General features: G+C 39.6%; 1 protein-coding gene across 2 annotated transcripts; it reads right to left on the reverse strand.

Moving 5' to 3' along the window:
• Nucleotides 1–4,343: 4,343 nt before the first annotated feature.
• VRN5 (Fibronectin type III domain-containing protein) lies at nucleotides 4,344–20,131 on the reverse strand. Of its 2 annotated transcripts, XM_089990053.1 has the most exons (6): nucleotides 19,975–20,121; nucleotides 14,794–14,860; nucleotides 9,348–9,424; nucleotides 7,831–8,464; nucleotides 6,229–6,539; nucleotides 4,344–6,127 (listed from the first exon to the last, which is right to left on the reverse strand). In XM_089990053.1, the coding sequence occupies exons 4-6, from the start codon at nucleotides 8,277–8,279 to the stop codon at nucleotides 4,962–4,964; spliced, it is 1,926 nt and encodes a 641-aa protein (XP_089846179.1). In that variant the 5' UTR covers nucleotides 8,280–8,464; nucleotides 9,348–9,424; nucleotides 14,794–14,860; nucleotides 19,975–20,121; the 3' UTR covers nucleotides 4,344–4,961. The 2 variants fall into 2 exon arrangements, with proteins under 2 accessions (XP_089846179.1, XP_089846178.1); XM_089990052.1 differs by lacking the exon at nucleotides 9,348–9,424 and having other exon boundaries at nucleotides 19,975–20,131.
• Between the last annotated feature and the right edge of the window lie 1,171 nt (nucleotides 20,132–21,302).

Genomic DNA, 21,302 nt, shown 5'->3' on the forward strand with positions numbered 1-21,302 from the left:
CTTGAAGATGGTTCAGTTGGACTGAGTGCACTTCAAAACCTTGGTTTTGAGGAAATACAAGATCTAAGATCATCATCTGTTAAGGAAAACACCGAGAGATACCACATTATTATTCTTAATGATAATGTGGTTGATCACCCAGTTATTGATGCACAAATCCAAAGTGAACCTATTGTGGACAATGTGAAAAAGCACAAACAAGATGATCAGGTTCAATATGAGCCTGAAGAACGACCTATTTGGAGATCCACAAGAATTAGGAGATCTGCTATACATCCGAATTATGTGGTGTACCTTCAGGAGCCTGATGATTTCATAAATATAGATGATGACCTGTTGACCTTTATGAAAGTTGTGGAAAGTAAACAATCTTCACACTGGGTAGAAGCCATGAAAGAAGAGTTAGACTCTATGGTTAATAATCAAGTGTGGTATCTTGTCAAGTTACCTGAGTAAAACCCGTATGGTATAAATGGGTCTTTAAGACCAAGAAGGACTCCAAAGATAACATAGAGAGACATAAGGCAATATTGGTTGCTAAAGGGTTCACCCAAATAGAGGGCATTGACTATAATGAGACATTTTCTCCTGTCTCAACTAAAGAGTCAATAAGAATAATTTTGGCCCTCGTAGCTCATTATGACTTGGAACTATATTAGATGGATGTGAAAACAACGTTTCTCAACGGAGATTTTAATGAAGAAGTATACATGGATCAACCTCTTGGTTTTTCTGAAAATAATCGTCTGGTTTGCAAGCTCAACAAATCTATATATGGACTTAAACAGGCCTCCCAACAGTGGTATATTAAATTTTTCCAAGTCATAGTGACTTTTGGGTTTACACAAAACATTATTGATCAATATATATACCTTAAGGAAAGTGTGAGTAAGTTCATTATATTGATGTTGTATGTGGATGACATTTTGCTTGCAAGCAATGATATAAAGTTACTTTCAGAGACTAAACAGTTTCTTACATCACATTTTGATATGAAAGATATGGGTGAGGCTGCTTATGTTCTTGACATTGAGATCCGTCGAGATAGAGCAAAAGGTTTTCTAGGCCTCTCCCAAAGATCCTACATAAATAAGGTGCTAAAGCGATATGGGATGGAGAATTGTTCTCCTAGTTCAACACCAATATCAAAAGGTGACAAGCTGAGCCTAAAAGATTATCCACAAAACGATATTGACAAAGCACATATGAGTGTTTATCCATATGCATCAGTTGTTGACAGCTTGCAATATGCGCAAACTTGTTCTCGTTCAGATATCTCTTTCGCAGTAGGGGTGCTTGGTAGATTTCAGTCTAACCCAGGCATACCCCATTGGAAGGTTACCTAGAAAGTCTTGCGTTATTTGTAAGGGACAAAAGACTATATGTTGGCGTATCATAAAGTTGATCACCTTGAGGTCATTGACTACTGAGATGCGGACTTAGGAGGATGCCTTGATAGTAGAAAGTCTACTATTGGGTACGTCTTCTTACTTGCTGGGGGTGCGATCTCTTGCAGGAGTGAGAAGCAGACGACCACTGTTGCTTACACCATGGAGGCAGAATTCATAGCATTGCACGAGACTACCTTGCAAGTCATATGGTTGAAGAATTTCATATCACAATTAAAGGTGGTCAATTCCATTGAGAAGCCACTGAAGGTCTACTGCGATAATGAAGCTGCGATGTCCTTTTCGAACAACAACAAAAATACTACGCCATGCAAGCATATAGAGTTGAAGTGTTTTGTTGTTAAAGAAAGGACAAAGAATCATCTATTGCATATTGTTAATATTGGTACCAAAGAGATGATTGATGATCCTCTTACTAAAGGGCTAGCACCGGGATTATATTCCGAACATATATTGAGGATGGGCTTGTTAAACTCTTTTTGACATATGCATATGAATAAAGTGATCACATTCAGTTCATTGATTCTTGTTATTAATTGTTTGTTGTTAATTGCATAAGGATTAGAGATTCAACTAAGAATCTATAGAATAGATTATAAAGACCAATCTATTCATCAAGTCACTCCCATAAAGTTTTCTGGTTAAGGGTTTATCGTCAGAACAAGTGGAAAAATGTTGGGATAAACCACCGCAAGTGGAGGTGGTTACCCACGACGTGGATAACATCCCCACAAAAGATGCTCCTTCCAATAAATTGTTCTCACTCTATGCTTATAAAAGGGGTATCATGAGTGACCCCATATTATAGTGAAAAACAGAAGGAAATAAAACATCAGAGTTTTACCTTCATTCGGTGTTTTTCCATCCGGTGAGGAAACAGGTCCTGCTCATCGTCTGCATACGGCAACCTGCGCTCGTGGAGGGTCGCAGTCCGGCTGAGGAGAAGCCTTTTTCTGCTCTAGCCACCACCAGTGGCTTCTCCTGCTCCGGTCGGCACATCCTTCCATCGATCCCGGCTAAGCAATGGCGGCATCAGGTATATCTGCCCCCTGCAACTGCATTTTTTTTATACAGAATCTGGTTTCTTTTGTGTTTTTGCGCAGGCCAGCCGATCAACCCAACAGGCCTACCCATTAATCTGGCAGAGGAGAGGGTTAATCATCTGCGTTCAAACCTTGCTTGGTCTAAGGGTGAATTACCAACAAGGTATCTTGGGCTCCCACTAGTTCGGGGAAGACTCAAGTCCGGACATTGTCTGAGGTGCAATCTTCTCAGTTGGAAGGTGGGTGATGGTCGAAGCTGCAAGTTTTGGGAGGACCCTTGAAGCCATCAGCGTGATCAGTGAAGGCATGTTGGGAGAACCAAAGAGGTGTTACAGTTGCGGAAACGCTTCTCTCTCTTTTGGATGGATGGGTGGATACAACCTTGTTGGGATCCTGTCAGAGTTCAGACATGACTTGCTGGAAGCTAGCACCAGGTAAACCGGTTTCCAGGGCTCTGTTATGGGAGGAAATCAGATCAAGGGATGAATGACAGCTACTAATATGACGATCAGGTAGTGTCCTACGGGCAAGCTTGGGTCTCCAACATTGCCAGCCAGAGCCGTACCTGTGTTTTATGGGGCCTGAGGCGGAGGGAAAAAATGCCCCCCCTGTTAATAGTAGGAGTTCGGAGACAGCGCCTCCGATTTTTTTTTAAAGAATCAAAATAACAATAAAATTTTGCATTCACATTAAACAAATATAATATTCCAAATATTTATATTATATTAAATAAAAATATATAAAATATTTATGTAAACTACCTAAACAATGGGCCCCTACAATTTTTTTGGGCCCAGGGGCCCTGAGGCCCAAGCCTCATTGGCCTCTTTACAGGTCTGGCTCTGTTGCCAGCAAAGGCAAATTTCTGGCCCAAAACCGATTAAAAGCTTTCGGCTTCGCGCTTCCTAACAGGTGCCACCTATGTAACAATTCACACATTTTCTTATCCTGTTCAGCGGCTGATACTATTTGGAAAAGTATTTGTAATCGGTTCCTAGTTCGTCGTATTTCTTGCAGGGATATTGGCGGAGAATCGCAATGGTGGATGAAGCAAACCCTAGGGCCCAAATGGATGTGCAGATGCTGGAAATTGGCTTTCAACACAGTGCTGTGGAAGATCTGGCGCATAAGAAATAGGATCGCTCATGACTGACATCTATTCTTATGGTAAGATGGTCTCAGAGGTGTGGCCAGCCAGTGCATTGAAGATGACGAGTCTCCCATGGTCCAAGGAGGAAGCCGTAGTGGTCAAGGCATAGACATTCAGATTGCGTCTTCCAGTTTGAATGGGTGTTTGAAACTGTCGTTCATTGTGAGGGATGCCTCAGGTAACTATATCTTAGCTGGTGTCACTTGTGAGAGGATGGAGCTCCTTGTGCCAGAGGTGGCCCTTCTAGAAGTATTGGACAGGATGGAAGCCCCATCTGGAAACGTTTACATCTCCTCAAATATTGCCAGCAGAAGATGACTCAAAGCCATTTCCATTGGAAGACGGGCCCCCAGCAGGGACCATCCCAGACTGGCGGCTCTCATGCCCATATGCTGTCTTTGAATGGAAACCCGGCCTTGGAAGTGTGTCTCCTGCATTTTGAAGTAAATATTGGGGACCGGATTTTTTGGCAGAATAGCCCACCCCCGACTGGGATATCACCCAGCTTACAGGTTTTTGATGTCTTTGATGTTTTTGTTGTTTTGTATTGCTCATGTTTATACTTTCCAATAAAGGTAGGGGGCCTTACCCAGCAATTTCTTGTGAAAAAAAGAACATTAAAGAACAGAGTTAACTTAAAAAAGCAATCAGAAACGCCATCATATGCGAAGGGTAACCACTTGCTCTTTGTAGAGCTCTTACTCGTCAATCGCTTTTGGAGAGAGAGAGAGATGCAGCAAACTGAGTCTGAAAGCTTGCTATTACAGAAGGGAACTACATACAGACATATGATGGGGAAGGCATGCCAACCAACACCAGCGTTTCTTAGTGAGCTCACAGGCCTCAAGATGGCATCACCACATTCATGACAAGCTTTGGTGCCAGCTACAGGAGAAAACGCCCTGTTGTTGAGACACCACAATATACAAATCAAAGCCGTTCACTATTTGCTATCAGCACACCAATCTGTGTGATGCATTCAACATCACATGATCGGCGTGCAAGTACACTTCCATGCAAATACCAATTTTTAATGAGAAAAGTATTAAGGAATATTAAGAATAATCCACTGCATAAACAATTTCAATGAGCCAAATGACAGTAAAAAAAGCATGGACAAATCACTTAGAGTGGTACTGTGTCAATTTCAATTTTAGTGAACACTCCCAAGACATTGAATAATTGAGGAACCTTCTCCACAGGCAGCAAAAGCAGGGAAGTCCAGTGAAATAATTAGCAATGCTTGTAGAGAGCAATAAGAAAATCAGTGGGGAATGAGTGGAGGAAAAAGAATCACCCTGCTGGGGAAAAAAATTTGAAAGCCGGCAAGTTTCTATCCAGCCTCCGGTCTATCTGTTGTTAATGCCACAGCTTGCTGCAGAACCCATTACGGGCTCGTTTGTTAGAGATGATGTCTAAAAATGAGTCCACCAATTGACCAGCCAAGCTGCTAGGATCATCAATCAGAGTCTGAATAAATGTGTTAACCACCCTCCTTTCCTCCTCGGTCGACCTTAGGCTAAACCATGACAAAAACTTCATTCTGAAATCATTCTCGATGTGACCTCCTCGTTCCAACCATCTAATAATTTTCACACAGTACTCATAGTTCCCATCCAGACATCCAGACACACAAGAAAATCTCAATGGTGAACCATTAATCAGAGTACTATCACAATCATATGCTTCTTCATTCCCATTAGGCATCTGTTTATTGCAAAACCTTGTCTGTGACTCAACAGCTGGGACTTCCTTCAGTGGCCTTATTAACCAGTGTGAATCACCACTTCCATCGGCTCCAGCCCGTGCATTCTTCTCCCTCTCATGAGAGAGAGCATCTTCTTCAGCTTCAATCACCCGCTCTGAGCTGCCTTCATCCCTTGAACAATCCAATGGTGGAGACAGGTCAGCATTCAGATCTGGGACACAGACAACATTTAGATCAAGGGTACGAGAACTAAGGTGTGGTTCCTCTGCAGTATCTTGCTTCATCGAACCAATCCCATCATAAATTTCTGCACAGTCCTCATCTGCATCACAGAACTCATCATAGCAGCCCTGTTCTTGGGCCCATGCTACTCGCAAGATCTTGCCTAGGTCTCGGACCTTAAACCCAGAGGAAGAATTCATTGTCCTAGAGTCTCTTTTCGATCTGGTAGAACTACCACCAATCCCCAAATTGTCAGGGGCCACTGCAGGGTCAGAATACTTGTGGATTATCTCCACACTCTTGGTAAAGCACTTAGATTCAGAGTGGCCCAAGTCTCCAGCCTCTGTGAACGAAATTATTCTAAATGTGTAGTCCGTGCATGGCTGCAAGTTTGAGATTAGAATCCTTCTCTGAGATTTTGGCAAGATGCAGATGGGTTCTTTTTGGTGTGTCTGTTCGCGACTGTTCCAGTACCATAGCTTGTATCCATGGATGTTATCTGATGAACCTGAGCATGGATCTTTAAGGATAATCACCAGAGACGATGATGTAACATCTTCAAACTGGATCCTGCAAGCTGCAGGAAGCGAATCTTCTGCAGTGCAAAGGGGAAAAGCCAAAATCAAGCATCGCAGTCATGTTGATAAAACATGAAAGTTGTTCATATAGACAAATCAGACAGAATAAAAGTATCACCTCTTTGATTTGGGTGAGAATGAGAAGCGGAACTAAGCCAAGCTTCAGCTTTCTCAATAGCAACAGCACAGAGTTTCTGAACATCACCAGCAACTGATAGCCTGCTAACGATGCTGCGAGCCATCCTTGCAGACATTCCATTCACAGGACCAACCTCAGTTTCGAGCTTGCTTTTTGCATCACTTACAATGTCATGCATGTCTTTGAAACGAGATGTTCCATCAAGCAGCCTGTAACTTAAGGATATACGGTAGCAAAGAACATCAACACGCCGTGCATCTTTTGCAATAGCCAATTGTTTCTTCCAACACCTTCACAGAAGCAAAGAGAAGACAAACAAATCACCTTCTGTATAACCTTTGTAAACAATAAATGAAAAAAAGAGAGTAAAATTTGACTCTTGGTGGCTTAAACAATTTCAGTCTGGGTTCAAAATAAATATATGGGATAAAGTTGAAAAAGCCAATGGACAAACCAGAATTTGCCTGAAATCTAAGGTTTGAGTTTGATGAAGAAATTGCAAAATGGATGCCCATCACATGGATACAACTAAAAAGGCATAGAACAAACTGTTTTTGCATACTTTTCCATTAAATAGCTAAGGGACACGTCATAGGAGCAAATTGGTTCGTATAAGGGAACAAATCACAGAAGTAAATTGGAGTATAACTGTGACATAGATTAACATGCACGTGAGATTTTTCATTTTTGGCTCCGCCCATTTGTTTACCTTTTGTATTTTTTACATAGTACATTTATTATTTTCCTAGGGAAACCTAGATATATTTGAAATGAGCAACATTCCCTCAAACTAAAAGACCACTACATGGATGTTGCAATAGATGTAACAAGGAAGAAAAAAGAAAAACAGAAATCAAGACTGAGATAGACTCTGAATTACACTGCTTCCAAGTCCAATCATTTTGACATGCCCAAACCCTCAGGACATCCACCTCACAAAAGCTGATCAGGAATGGACAGGTACATAGGCATCTTCTGTTCAGCTGAGAGAAAAACATATCTTAGTTTGAATGCAACTGAAATTCCAAGCATGCCTTTGTACTCTTGGTGGAAAATTTGAAGTGGAAGAAGTTTCAAATATTTTTCAAATGACTGATTTCAAAAATAGGCTTAGCCTTCATATAGTGAGACAAGGAGGAGGTTACATTTAATATGAACAGAAACCACATACAAAAGTTGGGAGATGGGCTTGAAAGAGATTATTTGTTGTTTCTCACATATGTGGTGTTTTTACATTTTCTGTGCAGCTAGGTGTGTCATGGGTCTTTGCTAGAGTAGGTAGCTTCCCAGTGTATTCAATGTTGCAGACAGTTTTCAACAATCCTTTATTCTATTAATTTACAAAAAACATCAAAAATCAGTGTTAAGGCATGTAATCAACTCTAAAAAGGAATGATCTTTAATTATGCATGGCTAATTAGTTAACCAGAGAATACAAACCGCATAACTGAAATGACACTAGTTCAAATTGGCTGATGAAGTAACAATGCTTTAATGTAAGCAACTTCAGTTAAGTGATGCAAGAGGAATTGCAAAACACAGATGGCATAAGGTTGCCATAAGGTACAAGAACAGCCATACCCAATTATTCCCGAGACTTTTCCGCAGGATGGGCAACAATAACTACCATCCAGTTGCATCAGTTGCCCAAGATCAACTATTCCTGCTTTTTGGTGCTGAAGAGCACATTCAATATGGCATGATAAACCACATGAATCTCCTCCACTCGATTCAGATGAACAGACAAACCAAAGACTTGGATCCTTGTTGTCATCAAACAAGTGGCAGATGCAACATGAGCACCTCTTACAAAATGTGTCATCCAAGCTTAAAGTTGCTCTGCAAGCAGAGTTTTTACAGACCCAATTACTGGTACCACTGACATCAGAGGATACATCTGTTATGGATGGAAGGTGAACAGGATTCTCCCCTTTCCTCTGCTGTTTTTTTGAAGCAATCTGATTGCTGTTTGATATTGATTTACTTGAAATTTTCCGGTTTTCTTGATTCTTGCATCCTTTGGTACCCATTGATTTAGATGCATGTTTTGAAATTCCTGAAATCTTCTTATCCTTTCCAGGGTGTGCAAGTTCCTTCTTGGTACAAGACTGGAGAAACCCTTGAATAGCTTCTTGCCCTTTTGAAATTTCTTGCACATGTTCACTTTTCTCTGGTGTGCTCAGACCTCCCGAAGACAAACTCTCTAATTGCAAAGCTGAAACAGAATTTTTCATGAAAGATAAAGCACAATACATAGGAAACATATCAAGCTTACTAGATGAAGCAATAAGCACCTTGTATATGCATCTTGCATAGTTTTGACATCCACAAACATCAAACTTATGAGGAACAAATCAAATAGATATCCATAAAGTGCTTAGATACAAAGGAAAACTAAGCTAGAATGAGCTATTTGTATTCCAGGGCAAGGTTCAAGCTGTCCTATAGTAATTCTTGTGACACGTCAACACACATGCATCTAAACCCACCACCAATTCTGGGGTTCTATCATACTTGAACCACAATTGTTTCAAGTGGCCAAAATGTTTGAATCTTTGGTGTATGGATACCATGGTCATTTCTACTGACCAGTCATGATATTGGGGCACTTAATGAGCCAAGCTTCGCATGAGAAGCTCCAGCTCAGCTCAGTAAAGCTTCAGTTGGAGTTTTCTTGTTAGTAAACAAGCTGGCTCAATCTAAATAGATTTATTTATATGAACAAGATTTGAATCCCAAGCATAGGCCCACTAAAGCTCAATAAGCTCAACAATCATGGCTAAGCTCAACAATCTTGGCTAGGGCTTGCTTACAATAGCCACCACCATTTTGCCAGCATTGATTCTTACAAAGTGTGTGTTTTTAACACCCAGCCCTCCAAAATCAATAGGTGACATGACCAAATCCCACTTTACTTTTGGAACTGACACTATTACTTAAGGGACCCTTCTATAAAAAGGCCTTCATGTGTTCTGAAATTTTCTTTACAATTATGTCAGGAATTTTGTAAATATTCATCAAAAATGACAAAATTGTTGCCAAAACATACTTGACGAGTGTGATACAAGTCAAAAAGGATAAGTAATTAGAAATCCAACCTTGTTACTTTCTCACCATTCTTTCCTCTGCTAATAACCAGTGTGCCACCCTCGCACAATGCTCCATCAGAGACATCCTAAGGTAATGAAAATTGGATGAGATTTTTATTCAAACAGAGGTTAGAAAAGCCCTCTGGTCTTTAGCCAAAGGCAAAGCCCCTAGACCAAAAGGATTTGCACCAATTTTTTTCAAGTTTTTTCTAGGACTGTTAAAAGGGACTTACTGTAATTCACGGAGTTCTACCAAAATGGCAAAATGCTTAAGGTGTTAATCACTCACCTCTGATTCCAATCCCTACAGGTAATGGTGCAGAAGACGTTAAGGGTGTGTTTGAATACGGGTAGAAGATATCATGGATAACTTCCTTGATGAACCTTATCGTGGAAAAGAAAGTTGGTCCCCCACTCAGACTTTTTCTCCACGTTTTAAGGCATTAAAGTGGAGAATAACCACCCAAAAAAGAAGTGGATAAATTGTTTGTGTTTGATGGCATGCGTGTGATCCATGCAAAAAGAAATTTTCAGCACCATCAAATGCACCCTAATAGATACAGGCCAATTTCATTATTGGGGAGCTTGTAAAAATTAGTGGCTACAATCCTAGCTCTAAAGCTTAAACCAGTGATGAATGACAATATTTCACCATATCAGTGTGCTCTCAGAGGTGGCCGTCAAGTATGGAATAATCGCATCCACTCAATCAAGAAGGGATGCATTCTGATTTCCTTCTCAAAGGTGATTAGTTAAAGCTTTTGACTCTATATGTTGGAAGTATTTATTCGCCAACATGGTGATGGGGTTCAATGACAAATGGACTAGAAGCTAAGTCACACGGACTTGGCAAAGCAGGTGCCGCACCCGCGTCGACGCGATCAGGTGCGGGTGTGCGTGCGGGTGCGGCACTGGGTGTGGTCAATATGACCCCGGGTGCGGTCAATGCACCTAGGGGTGGCAAAATCTGACACAACCCGCCAACCCACTTCTTAGCCGGGTTCGGGTTTGGCTTAAACGGGTTCATGGCATAAACGGGTTGACCCGCCTAACCCGTTTATTAAACAGGTCGGGTTCGTGTTAGGGTATGCCAACCCGCCAACCCGGCTGACCCGTTTAATAAACGGGTTAGGCGGGCGGGTCAACCCGTTTACCCGAACCCGACCCGACCGCTAACCCGCCAACCCGTTTACCCGACCCGTTTATTAAACGGGTTAACTGTGTTGTGTGGGGTTACCCATTTAATAAATGGGCCGGGTTCGTGTTTGCCACAGCCGACCCGTTTAATAAACGGGTTGGGTTCGTGTTGAGGTATGCTGACCCGCCAACCCGACCCGATTGCCACCCCTAAATGCACCCAGGGTCATTTAGGTCCAATTTTTAGACTAATTTTTTTTTCGCCCGATGAAAAGCGAGTGAGAGAAGGAGGATTAGGGCAAAATCCTCCTGAAGCTTGAAGCTGATGCCGACGATCTCCGACTCCTTCCAGCCGCGCCTCCTCAGTTCTCAAGTATGTCTCCTTCCGACTTGCTCTCTCTCTTACTCTCACTCGCTCTCCGTCACTCTCACGGTCTCTCTTCTCTGTCACTCTCACTGTCTCTCTCATAGTCTCTCTTCTCTCTGTCACTCTCACTGTCTCTCACTCGCTCTCACTCTCACTCGCTCTTCGTCACTCTCATTGTCTCTCTTCTCTCTGATTGTATTATACGTGGGTCATTAGCATCTAGGGTTTTTAACTTTTTATTAATAGGATTTTTTGGACATTTCAAAAAAAAATCAATAATATTATTTGGGGTTTTTGGGCATTCCAAAATTTTTTCAATAATGTTATTTGGGGGGTTTGGGCATTCCAAATTTTTTTGATGAATTGATGATGCTATAGAGGTATATAGTTAATGAAATTTGTATTTATTTTTTGGGGATCTTTGACTATTTGATTTTGGGGCTTTTGATTCTATGCTAAAATGGGTTTTGTGGAGCTTCTTGATTTTTTATTTCGTTTACAATCTATTTTATTAGTTGCTTATGCTTGATGACTTAAGGTCAAATGTTACTTTCATCTTTTTTGAAAAGTCGTTCTATCAACCATTGCTTAAAATGTGTTGCTATGTTATGGGCATGTAATGGGTTTAATTTATTTGTTTTGGGATTGATTCATTATCTAAGTTTGGTTCATAGGATTATAAGATCTACCAAGTTACAGAAGTTATTGATTTGTCAATATTTTAAGGTGCAGTTGCTCACTTTCCTGTTTCAAGAAACACAAGGTATTCTCTTCATTCAAGTTCTTTTGCTGGTTGCTCTTCGTACAGGTGTATGCTTATATGTGTTGGTACTCAATTTTAGTTTTTGTTGCGTGGTCATAATTCTGCTGCAGTTTGTTTCATAACTCATTTAATGACACATGCTGCGGAAGGTTTAATGTTAGAAATATGAAGTTACATTGAATCACTCAAGCATGTATATGTTCATATAACCTGGTTAATGTACCCTTGTTTTGACCAGTCCAAGACATATAGTTGACTAAGAATGCCAACCTTGAAACTGTCAAGGTTCCCTTATATATATATATATATATATAGTGTTACTGTTGTTAACTGTTAAAACTTCAAAATTATATATATATATATATGTACATTTTTGCCCTGCCACACCCCGCACCCAACGTTTTTTTAAGTGCCGCATCCCCGCGCCCGCACCCATGTGACTTAGATTAGAAGGTGAAAAATCTGGTAACAAATGGCCTTGTTGCGGTAATAGTGATGGCATTGATGACGAGTGTTTTATAATATGTTGGAAGTAATTTTTCGTCAACATGGTGATGTGGTTCAATGGCAAATGGATTACAAGGTGAAAAATATGGTAACAAATGCCCTTATTGCGGTAATAATGATGGCATTGATGGTGAATTTTTCTAATTTTCAGAAAACTGAGACAAGGATACCCTCCCTATTTAATACTGCATTAGAAGGTTGGCCAACATTATTTAAGAAAGCTAGAGAGATCGCTTTCATAGAAGGACAAGACTATCAAGAACAAACCTGCACACAGTCATCCAATTTGATGACAATATTCTTGTCTTCTGGACTGCTTCTATGACAAAAATATGCAGGACCTGGTTACATTGAAGGTCTTTGCAATAGCCTCACGGTTGGACATCAACGAAGAAAAGTGTGCAATTGTTGCATTTAATTCTGATCAGTAAAGCTTGTTTTAGATGTGATTAATATGTGAACCATAAAATACATGTTAACACAGAAAGGATATAGAGCCTAATGGTTAGAAAGTATGGTTTCTCTGGCCACCTCAACATAAAGTTACATACACATATACATGCATGTACATACATATCTCTGGGTATGTGTGTGTGTGTGTTTTACAAGCCTGGCATATATTGATCATAGTTCCAAACAGCTCACACTTGGACTTAGGGGCGTACATGAGCCAGGCTTGAGCCGAATTGATTCACTTAAAAAAATAATTAAAACGAGGGATAGAAGGTGGGATTTGAACCTCAGACCTCCTACACAAACGACCAACACCCTAACCACTTGAGTAAAACCTCTTTTTATGCTTCTTATTTAACAAAAAATCCACATATCCTAGATCTAACAGATATATGACTCTATTACCCGAGCTTAAGCGGGCTAATCAAACAAGAGTGTCTGATCAAACTCGGCTCGTTTACTTACTCGGACGAGTCCGAACCGGGTTTAAATGAGTCGAGCCCGAGCCGAGCTTGAACTAGCTTGGCTCGTTGTGCAGCCCTACTTGGACTAAGCTCACATGCAACCCTAGTATTTGCAATTTCTCAATGAGGCATTCCTCAAGAAAAAATTAAAACAGCAGCTTTTCTTTGCAAAAGAAATTCAGAATACTCAAGTTTCTTTAAGAAAAAAATTGGAAATAATACATTGTTATTGTAATTCCATGAAAAATTTAAAACGTAGTAAACATCAAAAATGGAGGATTCTTGAATCCTGGAAAAGAATGTATTAAATTGGAAAAACTAAAGGTCGAAATGGTTTGATAGTTTTTTACCATACATTAATGATAATATTACAATATACTGAAAAGGACTTTTCAAAATATCATGATGAATTATCTTCAATCTTGCTTACTGGAAATGTCATGATATTATCACATTTCAAAATATAGTAGATATTTGTGACCGGTCTTAGTGCATCACGTGGTAAGAAATGAGAAAAGGCATTGAAGAAACTGAAATCTAAGTACTACATCTTATTTGATGCCAAGAACAGTGTTCTTTTCAAGGTATCTATCACAAAAAAAAAATCTTACAAAAAAGGAAAAGGGACTCCTAGAAAAGGATAGAAGAGAAAAAATAACCCTTGTTTGCATGTATTTATAAATGGCTTCTTTTATGTTTATTTTAAATAGCAACCTTTCATGCTTGGAAGTTATATTTTTACTTTTTTTAAACAAGTTTTGAACTTTTGACAAATAAAAATAGAAACCACCGCTTTTATAGAACAAGGGGGGGCCTCTTTTCTATTTCTACGCATCTTCACCATTCCACCACTACCCTCTCTTCTTCACTGCCATCACCACCACCAACCACCATTATTACTTCTTCATGACCACTACCACCATTGCTATTATCCTTTCTTCACCACCACCACAACCATTACCATTATTTTCCTTCTTCAATACCACCACCAACACTACAGCCACTACTACCCTTTTTTTAATATCAAGACCACCATCACCACCCACCATCTTCAATACCAAAATCACCAACTTCAGAACTATGCAAGAGAGAAAAAGTAAAACTTTATGTACATGTATATTCTGTACAATATAATTTAACCTATGATGCTTTTAAAAGTTGTGATGAAAATAAGGCACCTACATGAGAAAAATACAAAGATGGCCTTGAGGCCTCTATGAAAAGATCATGCCTCACCCCACAGTCTGAGAACTGTATATTGTGGCAAAGATCATGGGAGGGTAAAAAAACATGGCTTAGATTTCTTTAACAAAAAAAAAAAAAGAAACAATTTGGTGCACATGGAAAGGAGGATGTGTACACTCACTAACTTAAGAGCACATTTTTTCAAATTGAGTGAGTCTGGTATAGGGAATAACTAAATAGCATATTCATTCGCCAACACCATACACACACATATGAGCCTGTGTGTGTGTGTGTATTCTTTGCCGTAACTGTGTGGCTATATGTTATTCTTTGTAATACAGGGGAATAAAAGAGGTATGGCTATTCATCTGTAAGCTACACTTGCTTGAAAATGGTAGACTAACATAAATGAGACAAACAAGATCTAGGTTCCCCTTTCCCATATAAAACTACCAACATAAAGAAAGTTTCTGTTGCAAGCTTTACAAATACAACCACAATCACTGAAGCAATTATTACTATTAATGTCACGCAATAAATAGCAAACACAATAAGGAGAATGGAGGAATAGGTCCACACCTTCATCACATATTTTATCACGTGAATCCATCTCTCTCGAGTCTATGGAAGTACTCAAGCATAATTCCTAGAAAAGTAAAATAACTAAATAAGTATTAACATCTTAACACAGTCTTTCAAAGACACCAAACAATTGATGCAAATTAGTAAAGTTGAAAAAACAGATGAACAAAAGATGCCCCAAAAAGACACAAGCAAACACAAAATTCAGGTGAAAACCAAACGCCATAGTAAAACATAAAGAAGTTGATTTTGCTCATAAGCTCTTCTAACAAACAGAAGTACTTGCATAGCAATAATCTAAAGCACATCGTCATGACCTTCAAATTGGGTTAAATAGTAGACCAACCATATATAATACAGTCTAACCGATTTATTCAGTGCACATAAATTATTTGACATTATAGTCGCCATGATTTTTATTGAATCAGATTTCAAAGAATCTAGTAAATGATTGGTGAGCTAATCATATTCAAGATGTGACATGTGAGGGAAGATTGACAAACCAAATTGCTGAAGAATCAAATAAGACCACCACAAGTAGTAAACATCAAACTTGATTCATCACCTCCTCTAGGCCTCATCTGATGACAACTACTTTGTAATAGGGATTGGAAAAGAGACTCGCATTTCTGATATGAAAGAAACATTATACAATTGTAGAAAAGTAAAGTGACAAGGAAAAGTTATCTTCTTGATGATCCAGAACAAATTATTTAAATAAATGCTTCATAAACAATCCTTCTTAGGAGCAAAACGATCCAATCATGCTTCCTTAAGCTAGTTCCTTTATGCATTGTGCAAGAAGCTCTTCAATCTTGATGTAATTATATCACACATGCAAAATCAACACGATTGGGTGCCACCTTAAACATGTTGCACGTGTAATAACCATTCGAGTATTACTTCACAAAAACACCTATAGAAATGGGCATTAAATGTCTTTTCAAGATGTTCACAAATTCAATAAGTGTTGTGCCTACTTTGGGGATTAATTTCCCATCATTAAGCTGATAGAGTCAATCTTCTCAGCTCTTAAAGATTCCAAGTTCCAACATAGTTTTGTCATTCGTGGACCAAGTATTACCTTCAAGCTACCATTTAAAAGCATGCAGGCATTCTTCTTCACATTGCAAACAACTTCTCTGTTGCATTGTTGCAAAATCATGCCTCATCCACGATAGTCATATAAAAAGCATACATATACATGCATACAAATATGTCTGTGTGATGCATGTAAGAATAATTGTATATGTGAATCTGTATATGCATACAAGTGTATTAGGATAAGGCTTAATGATGACAGCACTGAGAATGGTATATACATTTTTTATGACAATGAAACCTCACCGAGAATTGGGTCACTTAGTGGGCCCGCCCTCCTCAAGGTAAACTCCGGGTGGGGTCACCGACACCCAAGCCCTTACGGAGCCAACCAGTTAAAGGCACCCGCACACCCAGTGGGAGTCGAACCTGGGATGAAGGGTCAGAAGACTCAGAACCTTCTCCTAAGGCTCAGTGCTGCTCAGGCGACCCAGGCAGGTGTCAACAGTATATACATTTAAACATATGTTAATACACAAAAACATGCATGCATACACATACACACCTATGTGCATACATTAATACCTACATGCATGTGTGCAGGAATAAACCTTTTGTATCAACGTGAGTGTTCAACTAGCACAGAATCACTTGAGAATGTTTAGTTAGAATAAGAAATCTTCGTTCACTTGGAATGTTGGATTATGAATTGCTGCTCAGGATACAAATAGAGCACCCTACAGCTGTTTCACACCAACATAACCTCCATCTTCACCTTCACTACTGCACAACAAGACATACATTTCCATAACAATCTTTATTCATGACTTTAACCATCAGCACCCTCTATGGGCAGATTCCAGGCCGGCTATCACTATTGAATTTTGGCACCTGAAGACTGGTTGAGCTTCAGCCCAAGTCAACAACAGATCCAAGTATCCAACTGACCAAGATGCAGATAATCAGGATAGGCTTGAGCATGGGGTGAAAATACTTTTTGGATCATTCCCACAAATTTAGTATAGCCACAAGCCTGAAAGGAACTAAGCCTAAGCACAGGCTACTCGCAAATATAAGTCTCGGCTCGGCTATATCTCCGGAAGGCAAATTATCGCGATAATATACATTTAGTTGATAAATCTCGGGAAAATCTTGGTGCTTAAAAATAAAATAATATATATATATATTATATTGTAGAAATAAGTAAGAAAATAAAATGTTTAGATAATAAAATATACATATCATAAAAGAAATAAAAATATAAAACAAAGAAGAAAAAACATGTTTAAGATATAAACAAAAATAAAAAGTAAAAGTAACTGAAAATATCACGATATTATTGTGATAATATCTCCGTAAAATTATTTCTGAAAACATCACAATATTTTTATTTTAAATAGTTAACAGAAAAAAAAACATATATAGGAAGAGTACTTTGGTGCCTTTATATAAGAATAAGGGTGATATACAAGATTGCACAAACTATCGTGGTATAAAACTCATGAGTCATACTATGAAACTTTGGGAGAGGGTGATTGAGTCTAGGTTGAGGAAGGTTGTCATGATATCGGAGAATCAATTTGGTTTTATGCCTGGAAGATCAACTATGGAAGCTATACATCTTCTTAGACAACTTATTGAAAGATATAGAGAGAGGAACAAAGATTTGCATATGGTTTTTATTGATTTAGAGAAGGCATACGATAGAGTACCTAGGGACGTTCTCTGGTGGACAATGATGAAGAAAGGTGTTTCTCTCAAGTACATTAGTATAATTAAAGATATGTATGAAGGAGTAGTAACCAATGTCCGCACTTGTGGAGGGGTGTCAACCAATTTTCCGATAACGGTTGGGTTACATCAAGGATCTGCTTTAAGCCCTTTCCTATTTGCGATAGTGATGGATGAGCTTACGAGATCAATTCAAGAAAATGTACCGTGGTGTATGTTGTTTGCTGATGATATTGTTTTGATTGATGAGTCTAGAGCTGGGGTTAATGCTAAGCTAGAATTATGGAGACAAACATTGGAAGCTAGAGGTTTTAAGTTAAGTAAGAGTAAGACTGAATATATGGAATGTCGGTTTAGTAAGCAACGAAGTAGTGATGGGAGTGTAGTGAAGCTTGGTGAGCAAGATATACCGGTGAATGATTTTTTCAAATATTTGGGATCCATCATTCAAAAGTATGGAGAAATTGATGGAGATGTAAATCATAGGATAAAGGTTGGGTGGATGAAATGGAAAAGTGCTACTGGAGTGCTGTGCGATCGTAGAATGCCATTGCGGTTGAAGGGAAAGTTTTATAGGACGACTATTAGACCCGCTTTACTATATGGTACGGAATGTTGGGCTGCCAAGAGACATCATATTCAAAAAATGAGTGTAGCTGAGATGCGGATGCTTAGATGGATGTGTGGAAATACAATAAAAGATAAGATTCGGAACGAAGAGATACGTAAGAAGGTAGGTGTTGCACCCATTGAAAATAAGATGCGAGAGAATCGTTTACGGTGGTTTGGACATATTCGGCGAAGGCCTAATGATGCTCCAGTTAGAAGGTTGGAGAAATGGGAAAATATATTAGTTAAAAGAGGTCGGGGTAGGCCTAGGAAGACTTGGATGGAGATGATAGGAAAGGATATGAATGCTTTGAACCTCACCGAGGACATGGCGTTGGATAGAAATGATTGGAGGAAAAGGATTCATGTGGAAGACCCAAAATGAATTTCTTTTTTGGTTCATATCGCTGACCCCAATTGTGTTGGGATGAAGGCGTAGTTGTTGTTGTTGTTGTAGGCAATATTTTCAATATATCGGCTATATCTGTAACCATGCCAATAACTTAACATGTCAAGGCCAGTTTAGTCCTAGTTCTTTTCCAGGATTGCATGTCCGACCACACCCTGGCCTAGCCTCATGGTATGCCACGCCTACTGCCCACCACCCCTCTCACCACAAACACATCATTCATCAACACCTTATGCCTCGGTACCATCCCATTACTAATTCCTATCAACACAAACCTCACATCTGTAACCAACATATTGCATGCTCAACAATGCAGTATCGACGGCAACAGCACATAAATTGATGGTTAATGCAATCAATGCATGGACAGTGATTGCTCCAACACCTTCTCCCCTCATCTTTACCAGATCCACCCGCTTGTGCCCTCGCTTTTGTCATCTTTCCTTCCAAAAAAAAAATCTTCTAACATAACAAGTAAAGAGCATACCCCAAACTCTTTTCTTGGTGACCCTTTTTCTGAACCACCTTGGTTACCCTAGTCTCTCCGCTAATTACAGACCAATATGTACATGACGCTCCTGCAGAGGACAAGCGAATTCAACATGTATCATGGTCCTAATAACAGATCAACTCACCCATCTTTGAACAAATCTCCCTACCGCAAATGAATTAATCTCCAATAAATTCAATTAACAGAAACAAGTCTCCCTACCATATACAAATCAAATCTCTATCAAACTCAATCAGAAGCATGAAACCCACCACTCCTCTTTTATCAGAAGATCAAAGAAAAACATACATGCACACACACACACACAGATGAAACAATGTAATAATAAAACAAATATGTCAGTACGCAATAAAAGAAAACGTACATAAAATCATACAATAATAATAAAAAGGGGCCATCCCCAAAAGGAAAAGCACTGCTCATTCATGGTAATAAATTCAAATCCGCTTCAAGAATGCCAAGGAGGAACAACATAAACAGAGGAAACAAAAAGCAAATGAAGCAGAGTGAACAACCTTAAAAAATCACATAATCCCAAATAAAAAACCGAAACAAAATAGGATTTTTCAAAGTCATATATTCACAAAATCCCACAAAAACAGCTTATAACCCAGAAAGAAAGCACATATCAACTACCACCAACCAATCAACATTGAAAAGAAAAAAAAAATCACATAACAAAAAACCCAATTTCCGACAACAAAAGAAGAAACCAAATATTCCCAACTTCAAAAATCACGATAAAAGAAGAAAAAACACAAATTTTCTTAAAAACAAACACAAAAAATCAAATAAACAAATTTTTTTAGTCAGATCCACCACAACTAATGCACCAAAAAGCCACACAAAGAAAGAGAGAAAGGGACTCCCCACATACCCCGAACAGAAGCGTGCCAAAGGGAAGTCCATGCTAGGGTCGAATACTGAGATACCCCCCAATTCACAGCCTGCAAAAACCCTACTAATCGAAGAACCCAACTACAAAAAACGTGTTATCAACCAGCCAGATCGATCCCCAGCCCCGAATCGCCACCAACAAGAGGAAAAGTCGCAAGTTGGTGGAGAGAGAGAGAGAAGGAAGAGGAGGGTGGTCATATGGGGAAAGCGATGTGACCGCGAGATATCGGAATCGGACTCTCTCTCTCTTGTTTCTCCCTCTCCTCGTCTCACTCTCTCTCCTAGTTCGTCTCACCTTTAGGTATTTGCCACCAAAATGAACCAACAAACATTTGAAACACCTTCGTCTCGACTCGTCCGAGTCAACATGGTCCGAGACACCTCAGACTGGACTCGGTCGGAGTCAAAGCTGGCCCAGTCTGAAGTTGCGCATGTTTATGGAGAATCACTCGACCTTGGTTAAGACCATTATTAGCAGGCTGTCAACCTTAGTCATTACTATGTAGCAGGTTGACCTAGCTTCAGAAGTCTAAATTGTGGGCTCAGCCATTCACTTAGGTTTGGCTCATGAGTTTACTTAATGACACGGTCAAGCTAAATGTTTTTTTTTAAAGGCAAGCTGGGGTTAGGCAGACCCCTACCAGTCATACAACGATACCATCGGGGTTTGAACTTGCAACGTCCCAGTACAAGGTAACCTGCACTAGCTGCTCCTACCAGACAAGTTTATAATTTGGATTTTATAGCCTAGTGACGTTCTAGTTTTCCTTTTATGCCACAAATTCTAATGGAGTATCCATTGAGTTGAGTTACATTGGTTAAAATTCGAACAATTGACCACATTCTAAACCAAGCCAGTTCACGCCACAGCTTGCAACATGACCCAGCTTGCACCGATCAAGTCAGCCTCAGCGTCCCAAATTCGACCCAAGTCTGGTCATATATGGTCAATGGGCCAAGCAAACCAAAAAGGATTTTGCACAAGTGAGGTGCTAAAGTTGGCACCAACTCAAGTTAATCGAACCGATTCGTGTGGTGTGTGTACTATGTTGAATGAGACGGTTCTGATTCACCGGTCCATAATTCCGAGTCGCTTGGAGCCGGAGGCCATAACACAAAACGCGATCCTTTGGGTTTGGGCCTTTCATATAATGACTTCAGGGATGATACGTTAAAATGACGAGAATACCCTTACAGGTAGCGTGCTCTAGTGGCTGATCCCCCTTGACCCAGTGGGGAATCCAAAAGCGTTGACATTTTAATGACCATAATAGCCTTGGAAGAGTAGGGCTTGTATGGCTGTAAATT

Source organism: Nuphar pumila, chromosome 15 (genome assembly GCF_984573655.1).
Source record: "Nuphar pumila chromosome 15, dmNupPumi1.hap1.1, whole genome shotgun sequence".
Classification (NCBI taxonomy): domain Eukaryota; kingdom Viridiplantae; phylum Streptophyta; class Magnoliopsida; order Nymphaeales; family Nymphaeaceae; genus Nuphar; species Nuphar pumila.

Coding starts and splice junctions, on each gene's coding strand:
- VRN5 (XM_089990052.1), bottom strand. CDS start 14,824: ATGGATTCACGTGATAAAATATGTGATGAAG. Junction 8,465..14,793: donor TGATAAAATATGTGATGAAG/GTGTGGACCTAT, acceptor ATTCTGTTTCAG/CTTTGCAATTAGAGAGTTTG. Junction 6,128..6,228: donor TTCTCACCCAAATCAAAGAG/GTGATACTTTTA, acceptor TTTGCACTGCAG/AAGATTCGCTTCCTGCAGCT.